At 42.7% G+C, this 20,974-nt stretch overlaps 1 protein-coding gene across 6 annotated transcripts in view; it reads left to right on the forward strand.

Moving 5' to 3' along the window:
* Positions 1 to 20,974, forward strand: part of DOCK4 (dedicator of cytokinesis 4) — a 391,842-nt gene that overhangs the window by 142,733 nt on the left and 228,135 nt on the right. For 5 of the 6 annotated variants that reach the window (XM_053253855.1, XM_053253858.1, XM_053253861.1 and 2 more), the window contains exons 2-5: positions 13,546 to 13,629; positions 14,790 to 14,830; positions 18,326 to 18,381; positions 19,718 to 19,814. In XM_053253855.1, coding sequence (XP_053109830.1) covers positions 13,546 to 13,629; positions 14,790 to 14,830; positions 18,326 to 18,381; positions 19,718 to 19,814 — 278 coding nt within the window. Of the gene's footprint in view, positions 1 to 9,501; positions 9,762 to 13,545; positions 13,630 to 14,789; positions 14,831 to 18,325; positions 18,382 to 19,717; positions 19,815 to 20,974 lie in introns of those variants that run through there. The other variant, XM_053253860.1, reaches the window with a different exon arrangement.

Consider the following 20,974-nt stretch of genomic DNA (forward strand, 5'->3'; position numbering starts at 1 on the left):
AGCAGCTTTTAAGAATGAAATGGAAGAGTCACCCCACCCTCTTTAAACAAAGTAATATACTAGCTACGGTTAGAACTGTGATTAGCAAAATTTCACACTTAAGAAAGTTGGAACATTGCTGCAGCATGTCTAATGACTCAAAACTTGCATCTGTTCCTTTGGCATTACAATGGAAGCTGAAAGCCATTGCTTAATGGAAATAAAACAAAACTCATTAAAGCTGCTTCACACATTACAAAATTTGTTAAATTTTAGCCTGCTCTATTACAAGAAACTCAGGGTGGTGTATATACAGTCTCTTAATTTTCTTATTAACAACCCTGTAAGGGGTGCTCTGGGGACCTGGCATGCTCAGTTGGGGTCCTGCCCCCTTCCCTTGAGCCCGTTCCCCCACTGTCCCTGTGCCCCCAGGAGCAGAGATAATAACAACTTGGAATGAGATTCAGCTCCAAAGATGAAGCGCACACTTGGCTACCCAGGGTCTTCTTCCTGAGGGGTCTCTTCAAGAGCAGGAAACTAGTTACGATGTCGCTTCAGAAGGGCTGCCATGGGAGTCTAGGAAGGACTGGGGCTCCTTCTAGTCATATAAGCTTTCTGTTGCCACCTGTACCTTTGCAAGTTCAACAGCTCTTATTTGAACCTGAGTCTCCAGCTGCCGGCCTTGTTGGCTTGCCTGACTCAGATTTGGACACACTTTAGCTGTGCTAAATTTAGGATGTGCTGTCATCCTAAATATATGTAGGTTTGCTGTACAAGATCTACAGGTTAACTCCTACAAGAGAGTGCCTTCTGTGTAGTCTTTTAAAAGGTGTGAAGTAGATTCTTTTTGTGGAGGGAAAGGAAGGTCTGGGCACTTCTTTATGTCCTACACCACTTGACTGATGGATTGTTCAGGAGGTGATAACTTTGAGAACCTGAAGCCAGCCTGCCTCCCTCCCTCCTTCCCTCCCTCCCTCTCTCTTTCTTTCCTTCCACTTTTCAAACTTGTATACCACCCCAAATGTTGGTCTATGGTTGGTTTACAACAACATAAAAGAGATTTTTTTAAAAAACTTAAAACAATTTAAATCCACAGTTCTATTTATATGCACTGAGATATGTGCATATCTCCGTCCATATGATTTGTGATTTTGCACAAATACTGAGGGTGTGTATAAAGTGTTGTGTTTCTGTATTGAATCAGGATTGCGAACAACCAGGCTCCAGAGCTTTACTCCCTGTACCACTGGACTGCTTAGGGAGTTGTTGGCCTTATTGTTGTGCAGCTACTATACTCACTTGATGGCTGTGTACACTACTTCGCGAACATTTGTGTTGAAAAGTGGGTTATACATTATAATAACAATGGGTAGAGAGAAGGTACTGCTGCTTATTGGTTCAGATAGGCCAGGTGATCTGAAGAACCCCTAGAGGACTTATAACACTGTAGCTTCAGGCTTGGTTCCTCAGGCTCAGTATCTTGTCTCTGTATGTAGCCACACAGATTCACTTGCCCCAGATCATAATGGACTGGTGTAACTGTATGAGCATGTGATAGAGAGAGGTGGCAACACACTTCCGGCTATGCTGATCTTTGGATTCCTTTGGATACCCAGCCATTTGCCTAATCTGACTATAGCACTTTTCAGATGTGTGTTTGTTTTTAAAAGGGAGAGGGGACTGAAAGCATGCTTGAAAGCCCTACTTATCACTGTATGTAACAGCACCACCACCCCCTTTTAAGTCTGAAGAGGGCTCATGTACCTGCTACCCTCCTTCACATGCCTGGAGGTGTGTTTCCACCCCTGGATGTCACCACCTACTTGACATTTCTTTGGGGTCATGCACTTTGGAACCTGACCTGTTCTCTACTGCTAGACCCTGAATCAGATTACTGGCTTTTGAAGTAAGTTACTTGAACTTTGAGAAGTAGAATGTGGCTATCTAGTTGCCCACTGCAAATATTGTTCTTTCCCCCACCCTCTAATGGCACAGTTGGATGCTCGTCTCACTTTATGCAGTAGCTCAGGTATACCAGATATGCCACGGGCTTGCATCAAGAAACTGTTTTTGCCCAGATATAACCCAAATGATTGCAGGTTTATGTCCCCTTTCACATGCTTGTAGAACACTTTAATACTAGACTTTCTGCAAAAAAGTAAATCTAGAATGCATTTATCTGTTCAAAGTAGATATGATACCAGCTACCAGCAATGTACTTTTTGCTTTTTTAAAACCTTCCCTACAAATGGTTGTGTTTGCAATTATTGGTTCCTTCTGATGAAATAAGGTGGTATTGTCTTCACTGGTTTGGCCGAAATGATTAAGAAACTTGTTGAAGTGTTTTTATTTAGTTGATCATTTGTATGTAAATTACAAATGAGAAACTTCATTGTGTCAAATGATCTTTGTGAAGGTCTCAAGGCAATGAATAGTCTCATGAATATTATTGAACTGTGATTACTTCTATTCAAAGCCTTCCTTAATTATGCATTATCTAGATAGCCTTGGGCAATTATTCTATCTTCATCATCTGTAAAATAGAAAGATTAAGAAATCATTTTGCAAAGTTGTGAAGGTGGATGAATTATTTTAAAGAATTGTGTACACTAAAAAAGATGACTGACTACACAAGGCAAGGTCCTTGAGGAGCAGAACTGATATGACATCAGGCAGGACTAACCTTCTGTCCTTAATTCTGTAGGACTAGTATAATTTAGAGCTAAACAATATTGGCAAAAATATGAAATTCTGCACAGACTTCCATTTTTGATAACCAGATTTTGCATGCAAAGTTTCATTGATTTTATTTTATACAGTCCTATTCATTTTATACAGCCCTATTCAGAGTTTTGAGTATAAATGTATATTTTGAACATTAGGTTTTTTACCATGAAATTAAACCCTCTTTATTTCCCTTGATTTTGATAGGTGTGAAATTAATAATATTACCCTTCATTTACCAAGTACTACAAAATAGCATTACATTTTGTGTACTGAATACTGTCAAATACTTACTGTCAAATAGCATAAAATGTTTGGCAACAAAAGGTTTGGCAAAAAAAAAGTGAATTAAAAAAATACAGCAGAGAATTTTCTGTAGGGATCTGAGGGGTAGAGCAAATTAATGCCATTAATGCCATTTCATCTCTAGTGTAGCAGAGCTATTTGGAAAATAAATAAGCATAAATTGGGTCTTCAATGGATTAAAAGACACAACTGATCTCCACCAGCCTAAAAAGACTCAAAAGGCAGCATATGTTTTATATCAGATTTAGATTGCACTACAGAAATGCACACAAAATGTCATAGTCTTCCCCCTGCTGTACTGCAAAGCAGTTAAACCTTAGAAAGATTATGAATGCCTAACAACGCTTCATTAACTTTTATTATATCCAGAGGCTATTAGGTGTTTGAGCCTTAACTTTGTTCTGTTAAGAAGGAGGGAAATACATATACTTTTCACTTGGACAGTTTCTATAGGGCTTTTCCTCACAATGCATTTGAGATTTATCATTTCAGCTCATCCTGTTCAATGAGAATAGACTTCTGTAACTGTTCTGCTTGTTGATGGGATAATAGGCACCTCTAAGCCACCTAATGGTGCAGTGGGGAAATAACTTGACTAGCAAGCCAGAGGTTACCAGTTCAAATCCTCGCTGGTATGTTTTCCAGACTATGGGACCTATATCAGGCAGCAGCGATATAGGAAGATGCTGAAAGGAATCATCTCACACTGCACGGGAGGAGGCAATGGTAAACCCCTCCTGTATTCTACCAAAGACAACCACAGGGCTCTGTGGGTGCCAGGAGTCGACACCAACTTGACGGCACTTTACCTTTACCTGCAAGTTAAAGTATTAGATGTTAGGCTTATACTGCTTTAGTGTGTGTGTGTGAGTGAGAGAGGGAGAGAGAGAGAGAATAGCTTCATTATGTAAAACATTTACACATACATAAACGGATGCAATTTATTATTTATATTATATTATATTATATTATATTATATTATATTATATTATATTATATTATATTTTATATTGGAAATATTACTCAATTTTTAGAATTGGTTTTGAGTGTCCTGCACATATTGATGGTGCCATCTGTCTTCTGTATTTATTGTATGCAATTAAAGGGTCATTTATTTTATATTGCTCAAATATAAAGTTCATTATTAGATCATTGCTCAAGTCAATTTCAGGTGCCTCATTTCTCTCTGGTGAACAGGAACGTAAATCCAGTTGCCCTTAATTTCCCTCCACCCTGCTATAAACATACCTCTCATAGACATGAGAAATACTGAATGGATTATTTCAACAGTTCTTTGCTCCACATCACCTTTTTTATTTTTTATCTTAGATCAAAATGAGGCTAACATTTCTATCCTGCTCTATCCTACAAACACAGATGAACTGAAAACATTTGTGGCTGCTTAAAAATATACGTAGTTGCAGGTTTTGGGGATTCATGGATCCTGCTGCCCCTAGCTGGGTGCTATTTGCTTTCTCTCCACAGACCTTCCATTTCCTCTGTGGACTTGTATACAGATACTTAACACATACAGATATTTAACTTAACAGATGATATAAATCGTATGCTAACTTCAGAGTCCCTATTATAGTGAATGTGGACCTTTAAAGTCTTAAAGGTCCACATTTGCTGCCTAGAGAATAATTTGTTATGGGGTGGCTAACAAATAAAGTTTATTTATAGGATAAGGACTTGTATTACAGGATGGGGAGACTGATGGTGACCTGTGTTTGTATATGGTAGCGAGGCTGGTATCTGCAGCAAATGGTAGAACCCATGGAGCATGTGACTTGGTCTGTTTGAATCAATCATCCAGTGATGCTATCCCCAATTAGTCCTTTAGGAGATGTGCCTCTGAGCTCTTGAGCTTGCCATTCTGAAAGCTAACAAAATACCACAGGAGACACTGTCTGGAGGAGATTATCTACAGATGGATGCAGTTGCTGTTCTGTTACAATTGCTGCCTCATCTTTCTGCTACCTGCAAAGTTGGTTTCAGTGAGTCAAACCATTTGGGTATTGATGAAGGAGATGTGAAGTAACTAACAGCCTAACTATGTGAAATCTGGGAAGATTCTGAGAGAAACATAAGAACATTAGAACAGCCCTGCTGGATCAGGCCCAACAAGGCCCATCTAGTCCAGCATCCTGTTTTGCACAGTGGCCCACCAGATGCTGCTGGAAGCCACAGACAGGAGTTGAGGGCGTGCCCTCTCACCTGCCATTACTCCCCTGCAACTGGTCCTTGGATTTGTTGGTGGATATGCACAGGCTTCCTAGTGAACCTTCTTCAAAGTCCTACTCAGGGGCAGATTAAGCCTTTTGCTACCCAAGGACTTGCCGCCCTCACCACGGCAGCGAGGGTAGGGGTGGAGGGAGAAGCTCCCCATGTCTCCTTAAAGACCGTCGCTATGCATGGCGGGATAAGGTCAGCAAATGCCACACAGTGGCAGCTGCGGGAGAGGGGAAAGCCCCTTTACCTTAAAAATGCCATACAGGTGACGGGGCGGCAGCGGCTGCAGTGGGGAGAGTGATAGTGGGCGAAGGGGAAAGTTTCCCCTTTTAGCAATGCTGCTGTGCAGGCAGCGAGAGCAGTGAGGGAGAGCTCCTTCCATCTCCCCTCCTCCCTCCCATATGACTGCACGGCCCATCTGTAGTGAGTTATGGCCCATAATGCTGACCTTATCCCACCATGCAAAGTGGCAGTTTTTAAGGAGGGGGGACTTTCCCCTTGTCTCCACAGAGAGGCAGCAAAGTTTGCTGCTTCTCAAATTTTGCTGCCATAGGCAGATGCCTACTCTGCCTCTTCTTAAATCCGTCACTGGTCCTACTGTTTCATGTTGCATTTTTTGAAAGATAAAGCAGAAAGATTTCTGTACTGCTGCTAAGTGTATGTATGTAAACAGCAGTTAACACAGTGTTCCAGAAGGTTTAGCGGACAAGGGGCTTGGTTTCCAAAATATTAGGATTAATGTGGACAGAATAAAACCACTTTATGTGCAAATATTTGTAAAGAAACATAACTATGATATGATTTTTCTTCTCAGTATTGCCATTTAGAGGGGGGGGGGGAACTTGCCAAATTGTACTGTAAATGAAAGAATTCCAACTGTCTCACACATGCAACCTCCCTTTAAAAAAAAGTAATGAATTTTTGCAATACAGCCAGAATGTATGAAGTGAAAGTTTGCAACCTCAGCTAATTTCTCAGCATGAAGAAAATGCTTCAGTGGACAGATAGAGATTCACATCAGGGAGGTGTTTTTATTTTCTTTCCTCACCAGATTAATCAACATATTGTTACTAGAAATAGAATATAGCATATTTTGCAACTGGCTTCCTAAGGGAATATTTGGCATGAATCCAGTGTATTTTGTCTAGAACATGGCTTCCTAGAATATTTCACTTTTGTTCTTTTTCAGTCCAGGATGATTTCCTTAAATCAAAAAGCAAAAATGCTGTCTCTTATTTATGCTCTGAACCTTTGCTTCCTTTCGAGTAATTTGCTAGACCTGTGGACTAGTTGTATCGAAGGTGACTTTCTCACTATTTCTTAGACCTTTCTTAGAATACTGGCTATATTTTGGGAGCAAAGCCAGTGAGCATGCTGGGTTAGGTGATGGCTCTTGGTTTTATTTGGTTTTTTATTCTTTCACCCTTTACAGGATTCCTCTTCTTCTGCCAGATGTGCCTTCATGCTGGGCTTTTTCTGTGTTGTAGGAAACCTACTTCTGCTTCATATTTGTTTAAAAATTTCTTGAACTGGAACATTTCTGCCCTTCTAACTTTGAGAAATACATACAATTTAATTTGAATTTAATGACACCCACTGTAGGGTCTTATTAGAGAAGCTGAGGCTGACTTTGATTTCACAATACCCTTGGCAAACTGATTTCCGCCTGACTCTCCTACTTGAATGGGGTTTAACGAAGGGTTATAGTGGGCTTACCTTGGCAAGTGATCATCTTGGTCAAAATCAGTGTTCCCTCTAACAGGGATTAGCCGAGTGGGAGGGGAAGGCCGAGTGAGGGGACTTTCTGTTGCCCCACCAAGTCTCTGGGGTGGGCAAGGCCAAGTGAGGGGGTGGGAAGGCCGAGTGCACTAGCACACATGCACAGATGTTCTGTGCGGGTTCAACTAGTAGAAGAATTTAAAAACATACTAGGGGAAAAAACATTTTTTGAGGAATACAGTAGTGTACAGCAGTCTTGATAACCTCAGGAGATTGGAGGGCATGGGAGAAGTGAAAAATGCCAAATGCCTTGGTGAAGGCTCCCTCAACCCTTCTTTGTGGTGATAACACAAAGTAGACACAAAGCTCCATATGGGTGTAGTTTGCCTAATTGTAGCCCCACCCTGCTTTTTCTCTAAGTCCTTTCTATGTGGTATTTCTATCACAAGATGCTTTAGATATAAAGTACATAAGGTGCTTTTGATAGAGCAGGGGTGCATAACTCAAATGACCTGGTGGGCCAAAATATACCGTGACTTGGCTCATGGGGGGCGAGGTCAATTTTTAGGGTGCTGATTATTAAAGTAACATTTAATATCAATCAATTAATTAAATTGGGGGAAAGGGAGGGAAAGAGAGAAGGGGGAGAGAAAGAAAGAGGGAGAGGATGGGGCAGGCTTTGCTTGAGAGAACGCAAGATTGAGAGAGAGAGAGGATGGGGCTGGCGTGAGGGAGGGAGGATGGGGCTAACTTGAGAGAGGGGGGAGGGAGGGAAGATGGGGTTGAGAAAGAGACTGGTGAGAGAGAGGGAGGATGGAGCTGGCTTGAGAGAGAAAGAGAAAAAAGAGAGGGATAGGAAAAGGGGATGGGGCAAGCTTGAGGGGAGAGGGGGAGAAAGAAAATTATAAAAGAAAGAGATAGAAAGAGGATGTGTAGGTTTGGCTTGAGAGAAAAAGGGGGAGGGATAGAAAAAGAAAAAGGAGATGGGGCAAGCTTGAGGGGAAAGAGAGGGAGAGAAAGAAAGAGATGGAAAGAGGGTGAGTTTGGCTTGAGAGAGGGAGGGTGGAAGGATGATGCAGACTTTATGAGAGGAGGAGAAAGATGGGGTAGGCTTGATGAGGGGGCGGTAAAGGACTGTGTGGTGGGGTCTTCAAACAAGCACAGCATTTCAGCCACAAACAGTTAAAAAACCACCATCCCCACGGCCCCCATGACCCAACTCTCACAGGCTCCAGAGTCCTCCATGTTGGGCCAGTTGAGGGGAGAAGGACTGCTCAATTCATCCCCTGGCAGCTGAAATTTGTTAAAAATGGAAGTTCATGGCAGGAGGGCTCGGGAGGGAGGTGGGAGAAGCAGCGGGAATGGCCCTGTGGGCCAAGAAAAAAGGCCTTAGGGATGTGACCCGCGGGCCATATGTTGTGCAGGCCTGAGAAAGAGATACAACTGTTTACTTGCCCAGGTGCAAACCTATTCATCAGTGAGGAAGAGCAGAGAATATGATTTTTAAGGATTGTTTTAGGATGTGGTTAGTGTGTGCCTGGATAGATGGATGCATGCTAATTAAGTTCAAACTATTCACTTGCTCACAGAATGGCATTAAAATATTGTTAAACAGAATGCATTTTTCATAAAGAAACAAAACAAAAATCAAGGAAAGTCCAGGGTGTTTATTTTCTTCTCAGTGCACTATTTTTGCATTAGAATACAGGGGGCGGGGGAATATTCTGTGTGAGAATTTTGAAGAATGATGCTTAAATAGAACTGGATCTCAGTAACTTAATTAAACTTGAAAGAAAAAGTGCTTATTGTGACTACAAGTCAGATCTTGTGGTCATTACCAACATTACAAGCTTGACCTGCTTGAATTGAGATGCAAGTCCATAGGAATCTCCCGAATGATCTTGAGAGCTTTATATTTTGGGGAGACTGAAAGTGTTAACAGATATTTTACAGCCTAGCAGTAAGTTATTTTAAAAGGTTGTTTTGTGCCTCCTAGAGGCATATGAACTGCATACTGATTGAGTGTTAGGTTTACATTGCAAGCCTGTGCTGGGATTGATATCTGTCATGTTTGCTGACACTGATGATTGAAACTACACTAAAGGTACAAATCTCTACAGATTAGGCTGTTTCGTCAATAAAAGTGCCATGTGCTTTGACAGTTTCATTTAGTCCATTGATTAAGAGCAGAGGGAAGCATGTAAGGATGCTGATTGCTAAAGACTAGTTCATATACGTGTCTTGGATGTCCTTTCTACCTCAATGAGAGTTTGGAGCAGAGGTGGCTCATCAGTAAGGGCAGGAAGGGCTTGCCTTCCTCCCAACAAACCAAAACAGGCTATCAAATACACTGAAACTTACTAGGGGCAGGCAGCCACCAAATCTTCCAAAGCACGGAGCTTCCTCCAGCCACTCCTCCTTGCCTGTTGCTTCCTTCCTTGGTCTTATTGGCTGGAACAGCCTGCTAATCTAGCTGTTGCAGCCAGTCTGATGCCAAGGGGATGCTGGCCTGGCATCGAACACTACAGGAACTAAAAAATGGGTAAAAATAAAACTTCCTGGTGCCTTCAGGGGCTGTATTTTCTACCTATTCTGTCGTTCCTGGAGTGGTCAATGCCAGGCCGGCACCCACTAGAAATCAGGCTAGCTGGAACAGCTTGATTAGCAGCCTGTTGCAGCCACTAAGACCAAGGAAAGAAGTAACAGGCAAGGGAGGAGGGGCTGAAGGAAGCGCCGTGCTTTGGAAGATTTGGTGGCTGCTTCTAAGTTTGAGTTTCTCTGGTAGCTTCTTGTTTTGTGAGGTGAGGGGATGCAAGTGCTGGCTTTCTCCAGTTGTGTTCCCTTATCTGCTTGTCTTTTCCCTTCCGTCTCCCCCCCCCCTTTTTTTTTTGCTCTCTGCCTTTATCCCAGTCTTCTCCTTCCCCCCTTTCTTCCTTTTGCCCCCTGTCTTCTATCCCCTACCCCCCCACACTTTCTAGTTTCTTCTTCTTTTTGCCCTGCATCTCCTCCTCTCTTTCTGGTTTCCTTTTTGCCCTGCTTTCCGCTTCCCCCTATTTCTGGTTTCTTCTTTGGACAACAGTTTCACTGTTACCATATACTGTGAAGAACTATTGTTAGGAAAAATTAAGTTGACAGACGTATTTATGACTACTGTAATGTACTCTAAGTGGGGCTGCCTTTGTACGTAGTGTGGAAATGACAATTGGTACAGAATGAGGCAGCCAGATTGGGCTCTGGGACAACACAGCACATAACAATTTTAAAAGAATTGCACTGGCTGCTGAAATGTTTCCAGGCGAAATACAATGTGCTGGTTATTACCTATAAAGGCCTTAACAGCTTGGGCCCAGGGTATTTAAGAGAGCGCTGCCTTTGTCATGAGCCCTGCTGCCTATTACGCTCTTCTGGAGAGGTCCAGTTATGGTTGCCGCTGGCTTGTTTGGTGACGACTTGGGACCGGGCTTTCTCTGTGGCTGCCCTGGGGCTTTGGAATATGCTTCCTGTTGAGAGAAGAACATCTCCTTGTCTATTTGTTTTCAGGAAGACTCTCAAGACACAGCTGTTCTTGCAGGCTTTTAACTGGAATTAATTTTACTAACTGGTTTTACTAACTGATTTTATAAGATTGTTTTTATTGTGTTTTGTGGAATTTTAATGTGTTTACTCTTTTATATTGTTTAAAATTTTGTACACTGGCTAGAGATGTACATATCAGTCGGTATGAAATATGATAGATAAATAAATAGGCAAATCCCTTTTGCTTAAAATAGTATGTATTTGAATTTTCTGTGCTACAATGCAAAAGTTAATGTTTTTAAAAAGGAAATAACTAGAGCTCATAAAACATACTTTAGATTTTTGGCATGTTGATACTGAAGAGCAGGGCCTTGAACCTTGCTGTGAATTCCCCACCCCAAGTGAAATCCATTCTTTCTACCACCATCTGCACTGGCTCTGAAGTGGTGACCCTGATTCATAAAAACATGCAGATTTATCCACAATGAAGTGTGATTCTTCAAGATAATTTAAACGACACATTTCTTAATCTGCGGTCTACTGTCAAATGTTATCTTCATTCAATCCACAGAAACATTGATTTAAAATATTGCTATGTGAAAATGTTACATCTGAGGCTGGATGATTTCATACTTAGCCCTTATGAAAGGTATTTTGTAAAGCTGCTGGTTTTGCACAGCTGATAACTGGGAGGCTTGAGCCTGCAGGATTACTGTCTAATGGAGGCATTGACCTTGCTCACTTCACTGTCCCCACCACGTCCCATATTGGGATTTAGTCACAAACAATGTCTTTGAGAGAGCAGCTGGTATTTTAAAGGCAATTTATCATGTAGCTGGAACTTGAAAGATGGTTGCAGTTCCTTGATTGGGCTGATAAGTAATTCTCCCTGCACATCTGCAAGTCTACAGCTGCTTCCTCCTTACTGGAGTCTTGCTTTCTCAGCCAGTCTGATGGATTTCCTTACATTCTGCTTGCATCCATGGTTTTGTCTATTGAACTTTGTTTACAGCTGCTGATTTCAATTTATAGCCTGTTCTATCCCTTGGGCTTGTGATGGGTCACACAAACTCCCCCCAAAATCATTGTTTAAAACCCATTTGAGGGGGGAAAAATTAGAATCTGGGGGGAAAAAACCACAGTAAAATAAACAATATCAAACAAGAACTATTTTCAAAGAAGAAGATAGCAAAGTTGAAGCTGGAAAGGTTTTCAAATATTTTACCCAAGTGGTAAAGACTGAAAAGCAGAAAGTCACTTAAGGGAAAGGGAAAGTATGACAATTGAAAGGACAGAAGTCACCTTGACTGTGTTTTTTCTTTCCTTTAGAAAGGCAGCATAGAAGTGTAAGTAAGTAAATTTAAAAAAAAGGCATCAATAGTGCTTTGCCAGTTCACATTGGTCAGGCTTTAACTGAATTTGAATAACTTAAACTGAATTTGAATAACAAAAAATAACTAACCACAAATCACAACTGAAAGAAATATGGGAGACCAACATGGAAAACATTGTGCAACAGGCTTGTAGCAAAAATGTGGCTTGCATTCTCTGTAAAAACACAAGGAACAAATTATGTCTATTCCAGACTAAACAACTAGAGTGGAAGCAACCACAGAGCGGTGGACCTCCCTAGTAAAAGTATACCACAGCTTGGGTGCCTCCACCAAGAATGCTCTGTACTTTGCCTTCCTAAAGAATGGCACATGAAGCAGAATTTAATCCTGACTGTGTACTCAACTTCTGAGGCATGGAGAAGCCATGTGGGACCTGAACAAAGCGCCAGGAACTGGAAAGCTTGTTGACAAGCTACCTATATGGAGCTGTTGGGATGGCAGGCAGAGACTGAGCCATTTTTTAGTACCTGGCTGTTCTCCACCTTCCTGGATCTCAGCTGGGTTCTGATCCAGGACAAGTACCATTATTTCCTGTTACTTCCTGAGTAGGATTGTGGAAGGCTTCGGGTGATGAAACAGACGCTTCACCACTAGTTCTGAGCTTCAGATCTGGCTGTTTGTAGATCGGGATCCCCGAGTGAGATGGGAAGAAGTGGGGGACAGGGGCTGTTGAATTCCTTAATTATCTCAGTTGCCTTCAGCATGATTTCATTGGGGTGACAAACTTAGCAGCTGTTGACTTCTCCGTGTCCCTGGCTATGCCAAGATCTGTAGAATAGCTGTACTGTTCATTATAGTCCAGAGGAGATCACATTGGGACCAGGGTTCAGGCATGGCTGGGTCCTAACACATCCTCAGAAATGAGGGCATGAAGTGTATGAACCTAGTATTAACATACTAGACAGATCAAATCACAGTTATTCCTGAGGCACCCTCTCATATTGTGGCTACTGACATCCCTGTCCCAGTAGTGAGGTCCTATGTAAAATGTTCCTTCTCATATTCTCTGTAGTCCTATTCAAACATTGTGTTGTACAGATGTCTGTACACTTGTACATGTTTTTTGAGCACGACTGTATCTGTGTTCATTTAAAAAGTGGACCTGAGTACAGGCCCCTCAAATGCATGGTACCTATAGGAAATGTACTGCTGTACCTGTGTTCAACGTAATATGTGAATAACTGTACCTGTTTACACAGACCTGTGTACACCTTTGTACAAGTGTTGAGCAGAACTTATGAATAGGGCTTATGTCTGGCTACAACAATTGCTACAGTTTTTGCTTGGATGTATATAAGGATTCTTAGCTATCCAGCTGCAGTACTGCCAACTTTTGCCTTAAAATATCTGTGTATTTTGAAACTTTTTTAAAGAGTAGCATGTCAGTTGCTATTACTCAAGATACTGTTCTCACACTAGGAATGGTTTTCTTCCTTGATTTTCCACTTGTTTACTTGTCAAGTAAATAAAAACAACTAACAAGAAAAAGAGGCTGTTGCCGTCTGCTTGCAAACCCCACAATGTGGTATTTATAGTAGATACAGGTTACAGCACTGTGAGTTTTAGAAAAATCTGTTCATTAACTGCTTTGCTTTTGGTGATAGTGTGAAAGTTTAATAGTAAACATGTGGCTTGTTTAAAAAAAAGATTAACTGGAATGTAATATCTCTTTCAGTAATTGCAAGTTTTCGAGGAACAGTCCCACATAGTTTATCGCTGGAAATTGGAGATACTGTTCAAATACTAGAGAAATGTGATGGTAAGTGTTGACATTAGCATGGAATTGTCGGGTGGGAAGGGAGCTCAAGGTCACCTCGTATAATTATGGTGAGGCAGAATTCAAATGTTTGCAGCAGATGAGAGCCCATTTAATAGAAAAATACAGTCAGGCTTTAGTATCCTGTGAACAAAAGGCGCTAAGATTCAGAGATGCCTGTGTAACAAGGAGTAAATTGTAATCAAACACATTTAATCCAAAGATCTCAAATTAAGCCATTATCTTTGGTGAAAGAATCAGGATCACTGGGGGAAAGAAATATTACCTGTTTTTATACAGAGTAGGCATTTCAGTCTCTGACAGGAACATGAACGTATATGTGCACTTGCTGCATACCAATTTTTCTTACCACTATCCTTCCTCATCTCCTTTAGGAGTTTTTAAAAAAACTTAGGGTAAATGAATCCATATACTGAAACATCCATTCAGTTGAGAATGCTTTATTCCAGCAATACACTGAGCTTGGTTTTCTGAAAAATAAAAATTGTGTGACTTTAGATACTCTGAGTTATTTTTCATGATAATCTTGGAGATTTTATTTCCAATTCCTAATGTTTGATGGTTAGATATAGAAAAGATGCATGTATACCCTCTTCTGTGTTCCAGATGCTCACATTATACCAGTGTATCTATATATATTTGATGTTTACTGTCTAACTTTGTAACTATCATTAGTTTATTCAAGGTGAAAATATTTACACACAAAAATATTGTGATCCTCAAATTGGTTCTTTGTACATGCATTTATACAGAGCAGCGTGGTGTAGTGGTTAGAGTGCTGGACTAGGACCAGGGAGACCCGAGTTCAAATCCCCATTCAGCCATGATACTAGCTGGGTGACTTTGGGCCAGTCACTTCTCTCTCTCAGCCTAACGTACTTCACAGGGTTGTTGTGAGGAGAAACTCAAGTATGTAGTACACCTCTCTGGGCTCCTTGGAGGAGGAGCGGGATATAAATGTAAACATAAATAAATAAATAAAATTCAGTTGCAGGATGTGTGTAATACTGCACCTATAAATAACTGATAGTTGGATTGTATGCTTTTAACCTATATGCGAGTTATTATTATTGCTGAACATATGAGTGATTTGATTTTAAAGACAAATTCAATTTTATGTATAGATTATTATTTCCCTACAGGCTGGTACAGAGGATTTGCCTTTAAAAACCCAAATATCAAGGTAAAACCACTTCTATTTCAAAGTTAAAATGTATGTAAAGTCACTTTGAAATATTGATAAATAAAATATAATAAAATATGAAGCAAGAGGGGTTTTTTTTGTGTGCGACAGCCATATACTATATGGCAATACTGTATAACACCTTTAAACATAAAAGGGAAAGCTTATTTCTCACCCTGGACTTCCTGACACTTTTTCTGGAAAGGTAGGGGGAAATAATGGTGATTGAAGCAGTGGGTAGGGATGAGCCCGGACCGGTCCGGAGGCCATTCTAAAGGCCTCCGGACCAGTCCGGACCTGGGCGGTTCGGTTTGGGTGGGGGGGTTGCTTTAAGAGCGGGGGAGGGTTTACTTATCTCTCCCGCCACTTTCCCGCTCTGGCGCCCGTAATTTTAGTAGTAATTGGGGCGGCAGGATACCTCCCTGCCACCCCTTCCCCGCTTTCGCTATGAAAAGTTCCCAGGAGTCCTCTGCGCGTGTGCGCACGTCACAGAGATGTGAAGCGCGCGCACAATGTGTGTGTGCGCAGAGGACTCCTGGGAGCTTTTCATAGCGAAAGCAGGGAAGGGGTGGCAGGGAGGTATCCTGCCGCCCCAATTACTACTAAAATTACGGGCGCCAGAGCAGGAAAGTGGCGGGAGGGGTATGTAAACCCTCCCCCGCTCTTAAAGCACCCCCCACTCCAGTGCCGGACCACAGTTTGGCGGTTCCGTGAACACCCCTAGCAGTGGGATGGATGGTGGTATTCAGGGTAGTTAGGTGGTTTTCAGCCGCTGTGCTTGCTTTGCCACCAGACTGGTAGATTTAATTCCTCCTCCTTCAGCTGGCAGGGGAAGTCTGGTGGGGCATTGCCCTTGCAGCAACTATGTATGCCCCACTCTTTCTCACCCCCAACCTTGTTTTGCAGAAGCAAACATTTGCAGTGTTTTCTGTTGGGCTACAACAAGGGGGAAGGGCTCCTCTGGCTCATCCCCCTTGTGCCAGTCACCTTTCCAAAGGGGAAAAACCCCTTTGTTTTTTTCTGATGTCAATCATTCTGCAATGCTCTGGACTGTCACAAAGCCTCACTTTCGAACTGGCTAACTATGTGCCCCAAAGCCAATAAGGACATGAGGTTTTATTTTATTGTATATGTTTTTTACAATGTTTAATTAGATTTGTATTTTTGTATTCCAGTTCAATATTTTTATTGTGCAACTGTTTTATAATTTCATATTGTTTTTAAGTGTTTTGTAAATTACCTTGAGATTGTCTTAATGAAGGTGGTACAAAAATATAACACTAAATAAATAATTTAAGTAGAGTGCATTACTTTGTGGTAATACCCTTAACAATCCTGTTTTAGAGGAGCAACTGCTCTCTTCAATTCTGCTTCAGAGAGACAAAAGAGAGGCTGCAGACATATGTATACTTAAATGGGAGTAATCCCATTGAAACGAATAACCTACTCCTGTGCACACATCCTTGAATTGGGTTGCGTCTCAGCTTCTCACACAGTTTGCGTGTGACTGAAGGGGAAGGTAGGGGTATGTGAATGAGAGAGAGCGAGAGCAGGACCAGCTCAGGGGCGTCCCAGATGAAGCCTGTCCCGGAAAGCCTACGTCACCCTTGTTGCCCAGTGGCGGGAGGGAAGGGATAAAAAATGGAAACTAGGCAGCTTTCCTGATAGGTTCTGCCCTCACAACTTTATTTAGAGATGGAATAGCAGGGATAGGAGACCTGCTGCAACTCACTGATTGGTAAGAAAAAAAGACATTCAGTGTGCATTTTAGCCTCCTGGAGTTGGGGTAGGAGATGGTGAGCAATGGGATGGAGTTGAGGCTGGAGAGGGAAACATGTTGCTGGATAGGGATGTGCACGGTCCGGAGCAGTCCGGACCGGCACCGAAGGGGGGCCTTTCTTTAAGGGCGGGGAGGGCTTGCTTACCCCTCCCGCCTCTTTGTCTCCTCCAGCGCCCGTATTTAACAGACAAACGGGGCGCTGGAAACCAACCGCCCCCGTCGCCGCCCCCCCGCCGCGAGCAGATTTACCCTTTAAAACTGCCAATACCCCTGCTGTCGCCCACCAGCCCTCCCTCCCTCCCTCCCTCCCTCCCAGCTGCCCGCCCGCCTGCCCGAGGACTCACCCAATGCTTTAGAAAAAATGAGAGGAGCTACCGGACGGAGCTCCTCTCGTTACAAAGGCCTGCTGCATACTGAAGGTGCTTTGCGCGCGCGCATGCGCGCACCACAAAGCACGCCAATCGCCGGAGGCCCAGTCTACCCGCTGGGAAAAGGCCAGGTAGACCAGGCCTCTGATCGCCGGAGGCCTGGTCTACCCGGCCCGGCAGGTAGACCGGGCCTCCGGCGATCGGAGGCCCGGTCTACCCGGCCTTTTCCCAGCGGGTAGTCCGGGCCTCCGATCGGCGGAGGCCCAGTCTACCTGCCGGGCAGACCGGGCCTCCGGCGATTGGCGTGCTTTGCGGCACGCGCATGGCGCCTTCAGTATGCAGCAGGCCTTTGTAACGAGAGGAGCTCCGTCCGGTAACTCCTCTCATTTTTTCTAAAGCATTGGGTGAGTCCTCGGGCGGGCGGGCGGGCAGCTGGGAGGGAGGGAGGGCTGGCGGGTGACGGCAGGGGTATTGGCAGTTTTAAAGGGTAAATCTGCTCGCGGCGGGGGGGGGCGGCGGTGGCGGGGGCGGCTGGTTTCCAGCGCCCCGTTTGTCTGTTAAATACGGGCGCTGGAGGGGGCAAAGAGGCGGGAGGGGTAAGCAAGCCCTCCCGCCCTTAAAGCAATACCCCCCACCCGGACCCGGACCAGCAAGAGCCGAACCGGTCCGGCAGTTCGGCCATTCTTTAGAATGGCCGCCGGACCGGTTTGGACTCACCCCTATTGCTGGAGTCAGCAGAGGCTAGAGAGAGCACACGTGTGCTCTCCCTTATAGCTTTGTGAGTCCCCTTCCTTTCCTTGCATGACTGTGCCGTGTGTGTGTGTGTGTGTGTGTGTGTGTGTGTGTGTGTGTGTGTGTGTGTGTGTGTAAGTAAATGGAGGAGAAGAAGGGTATATCTCTGTGTTGGTATGTTTTCTGTATTTGTGTGTTGTTTCTGTAAAAGAGTACTAAGGCTGCAATCCTATGCACACTTGAGAATAGAACTCATTGAACTCAGTGGAATTTTTGAGTAAATATGCATAGGTTGTGCTCTTAAATGCTAATTAACCAACTGTTTTGAATGTTCTCCAGACTGTTTGAATACATGAAGTTCTGTCATGTTTGCTTTCCAGCTTGTTGCATCCATCCATACATTACTGGATCTCTAAAATGCCTATTGCATATGTAATATGTAATCATTACATCTGTAAAATGACAAATGTCGTTTCAAGCCATACTGATAATCTCTTCTTTAACATGGCCATAATTTGCTCTTAAATTTCATTTAGGTCTGACTTTTTACTCTATTCTTTTTTGGTTTGTTAACTTCTTGTTGAATTTACTTAGGCATTTTTTCCCCTCTTCCAGGGCATCTTCCCATCCAACTATATTCATTTGAAAAATGCATGTGTCAAGAACAAAGGGTAGGTGGAGATTTTGAGTTCATATATTTATGCAACAGCAGCAGAACACTGAGAGAAGTGCAGATTGTTGTAGCATGCTGTTGGAAACGGGCACAGCTTTTAAAACAATAAAGTGGTATGTAGCAGCTTTAAAAGTTCAACGGAGATGACTGGGCTTGACATATGGGACATACATGCACTTTCCTATTCTCCCCTTGCCATGTAAATTACTTCTTTTCATTTTTGGATCTAACCATAGTGCAGCATTTGGAACTAAGTTTTTGTTGTTGTTTTGGTAACCATTTTTATCGCAAACCCAGTTTGTGCCTGTGCTTAGAAGCAAAATTGTAAATTGCAGTTTAACCTAACCATGGTTAGCTAAAACAGTGGTACAGATGCAGTGTTGTCCTATGATTAGCTCCAAAAATGAAAGGGCTAGTTGCGATCGAATTGACAATATAAGAGGCAAGGTATGGGAATACATAAGCTCTTGGCTCATGCCTGAACTTGTAACCATAGTTAGAAAAATAGGCAGCTTGTGTCCTGGTATTGGTCCATTTATTGTCCTGGACCAATAAATATAAATCTTTACCATGCCACAGGATTTTTTGTCGCACTTGTAACATCAGACCAATGGTCATCTTTTTTGGAGTGAAGGTGTTACTGGGGATTGATATTTTAAATTATAATCATTCTTATTCTTGATACCGAATGACTGAGTAGATTGCAGTTGGTCAGCTCTGGAATACTATTAAGAGGGAAGGTTGATTGTATTGATAAAAATTCATAGCAGAGCCCATGAATCAGAACAACGCTTGATGTTTCTAGAAAGTAAGGTAAAGTAAAGGTAAAGTGTGCCATCGAGTCGGTTTCAACTCCTGGTGCCCACAGAGCCCTGTGGTTTTCTTTGGTAGACTACAGGAGGGGTTTACCATTGCCTTTTCCTGTGCAGTATGAGATGATGCCTTTCAGCATCTTCCTATATCACTGCTGCCCGATATAGGTGTTCCCTATAGTCTGGGAAACATACCAGCAGGTATTCGACCGGCAACCTTCTGCTTGTTAGTCAAGCATTTCCCTGACCAAACTGATTCATAAGATGTTTGAACCTACAGGACCACTTTCTGTAAATTCTGCACATTATAGGCTGTTCCATGGATTAGTTCCTTTGTCTTTGCTGATGATTTCAAAAGGTAGAATGGTAAGCTGAAGGACATTCCATATAGGCTCACTAATTCCAACCCATGTTTGTGATGTTTTGATCTTTAGTATCTTTTTGTTAAAGATTTGTTTTTTTATAAATGCTTAATAATGTGACTTAAGAAGTTAATACCATTTCTCTCTTGCACTGTAACAGGCAATTTGAAATGGTTATTCCAACAGAAGACTCAGTTATTACAGAGATGACATCAACTTTAAGAGATTGGGGGACAATGTGGAAGCAACTTTATGTGGTAAATGAACTATATGACTGTTCTGGGACCTAATTTACAAACAATCTGTAGTTTCCTCTAATATAATAAGCAAAATAGCTTTATTTTAAATCTAATCTAAGTATTATTTTAAATGGCAATAAATGCCCTGTCTTTGTATTGATGAGTTTTCTCTTCTTTATTTTCACTGTGGTGTTTTTTAAAAACTTAACTGGGACATACATTATCTTTTAATTAATCAGAATGACTTAAGCTTGGTTTTTTCATTCATTAGTTCTCCTCTGTGTTCTCTTTCACTGGGAATACCAGTCACAATCCCCAAAGCAGCAGTGTAGCTCATTGTTTTGACGAGTTTATGACATTGTACATTGTACACTTTGGGATTTCTACTAAAAAGTGGCCTAGAAATGTTGAAAATAAATACACTCTTTGCTGAAATGCTCTCACTGTCACTCTGGATGTCTTGACCACACTACATGTACCTTTTTAGTTTAAGCATCAGTCCAGAGTTCTTAGGGCTGGTGCAACACAGTAACTGTGGACCGCACTGCAGGGTTGTGCCCACGTTGGGGGGTTGCATGCTGCTCCCATCCCCCCACTGTGCTGCCTTTTCCCTGTCACCTGTTCTCTGCCACTGCATCACTCTTGCGAGGCAAGATCAGGCTCTTGTCAGTGTGCCTGCCCACCCGTCCATCTGTCTCTCTCACCGGCGCTCAGCTGCACATCACCAGAGGCTGCCCTCTTGAATGGCAGAAGAGCAATGGGAATGGGAGGGCTGGAATGAGCGAGGGACGCCCTCTTGGGGCATGGGGTGGGGCTACTCAAGCGGGGGGGGGATGTGTGTGTATGTTCCGGCCCCTTCACGAAGAAAATAAAACCGAGCGGCAGCAAGCATCCATCATTGCTTGGGCCCTGGGTATTTAAGAGAACGTCTTCTTTGCTATGAACCACACTGCCCATTGAGATCATCTGGAGAGGTTCATCTGCAGTTGCCACTGGCTCGTCTGGTGGCAACTCAGGGACAGGCCTTCTCCATTGCTGCCCCGAGGCTTTGGAACACACTTCCTGCTGAAATAAGAGCTTCCTTATCTCTTACAACTTTTAAAAGGGCAGTCAAGACACATTTGTTCACCCAGGCTTTTAATTAGATATTGTTTTAATTGTGTTTTAATAGTTTTAAC

The sequence above is a fragment of the Hemicordylus capensis genome, chromosome 5 (genome assembly GCF_027244095.1).
Source record: "Hemicordylus capensis ecotype Gifberg chromosome 5, rHemCap1.1.pri, whole genome shotgun sequence".
Lineage (NCBI taxonomy): Eukaryota > Metazoa > Chordata > Lepidosauria > Squamata > Cordylidae > Hemicordylus > Hemicordylus capensis.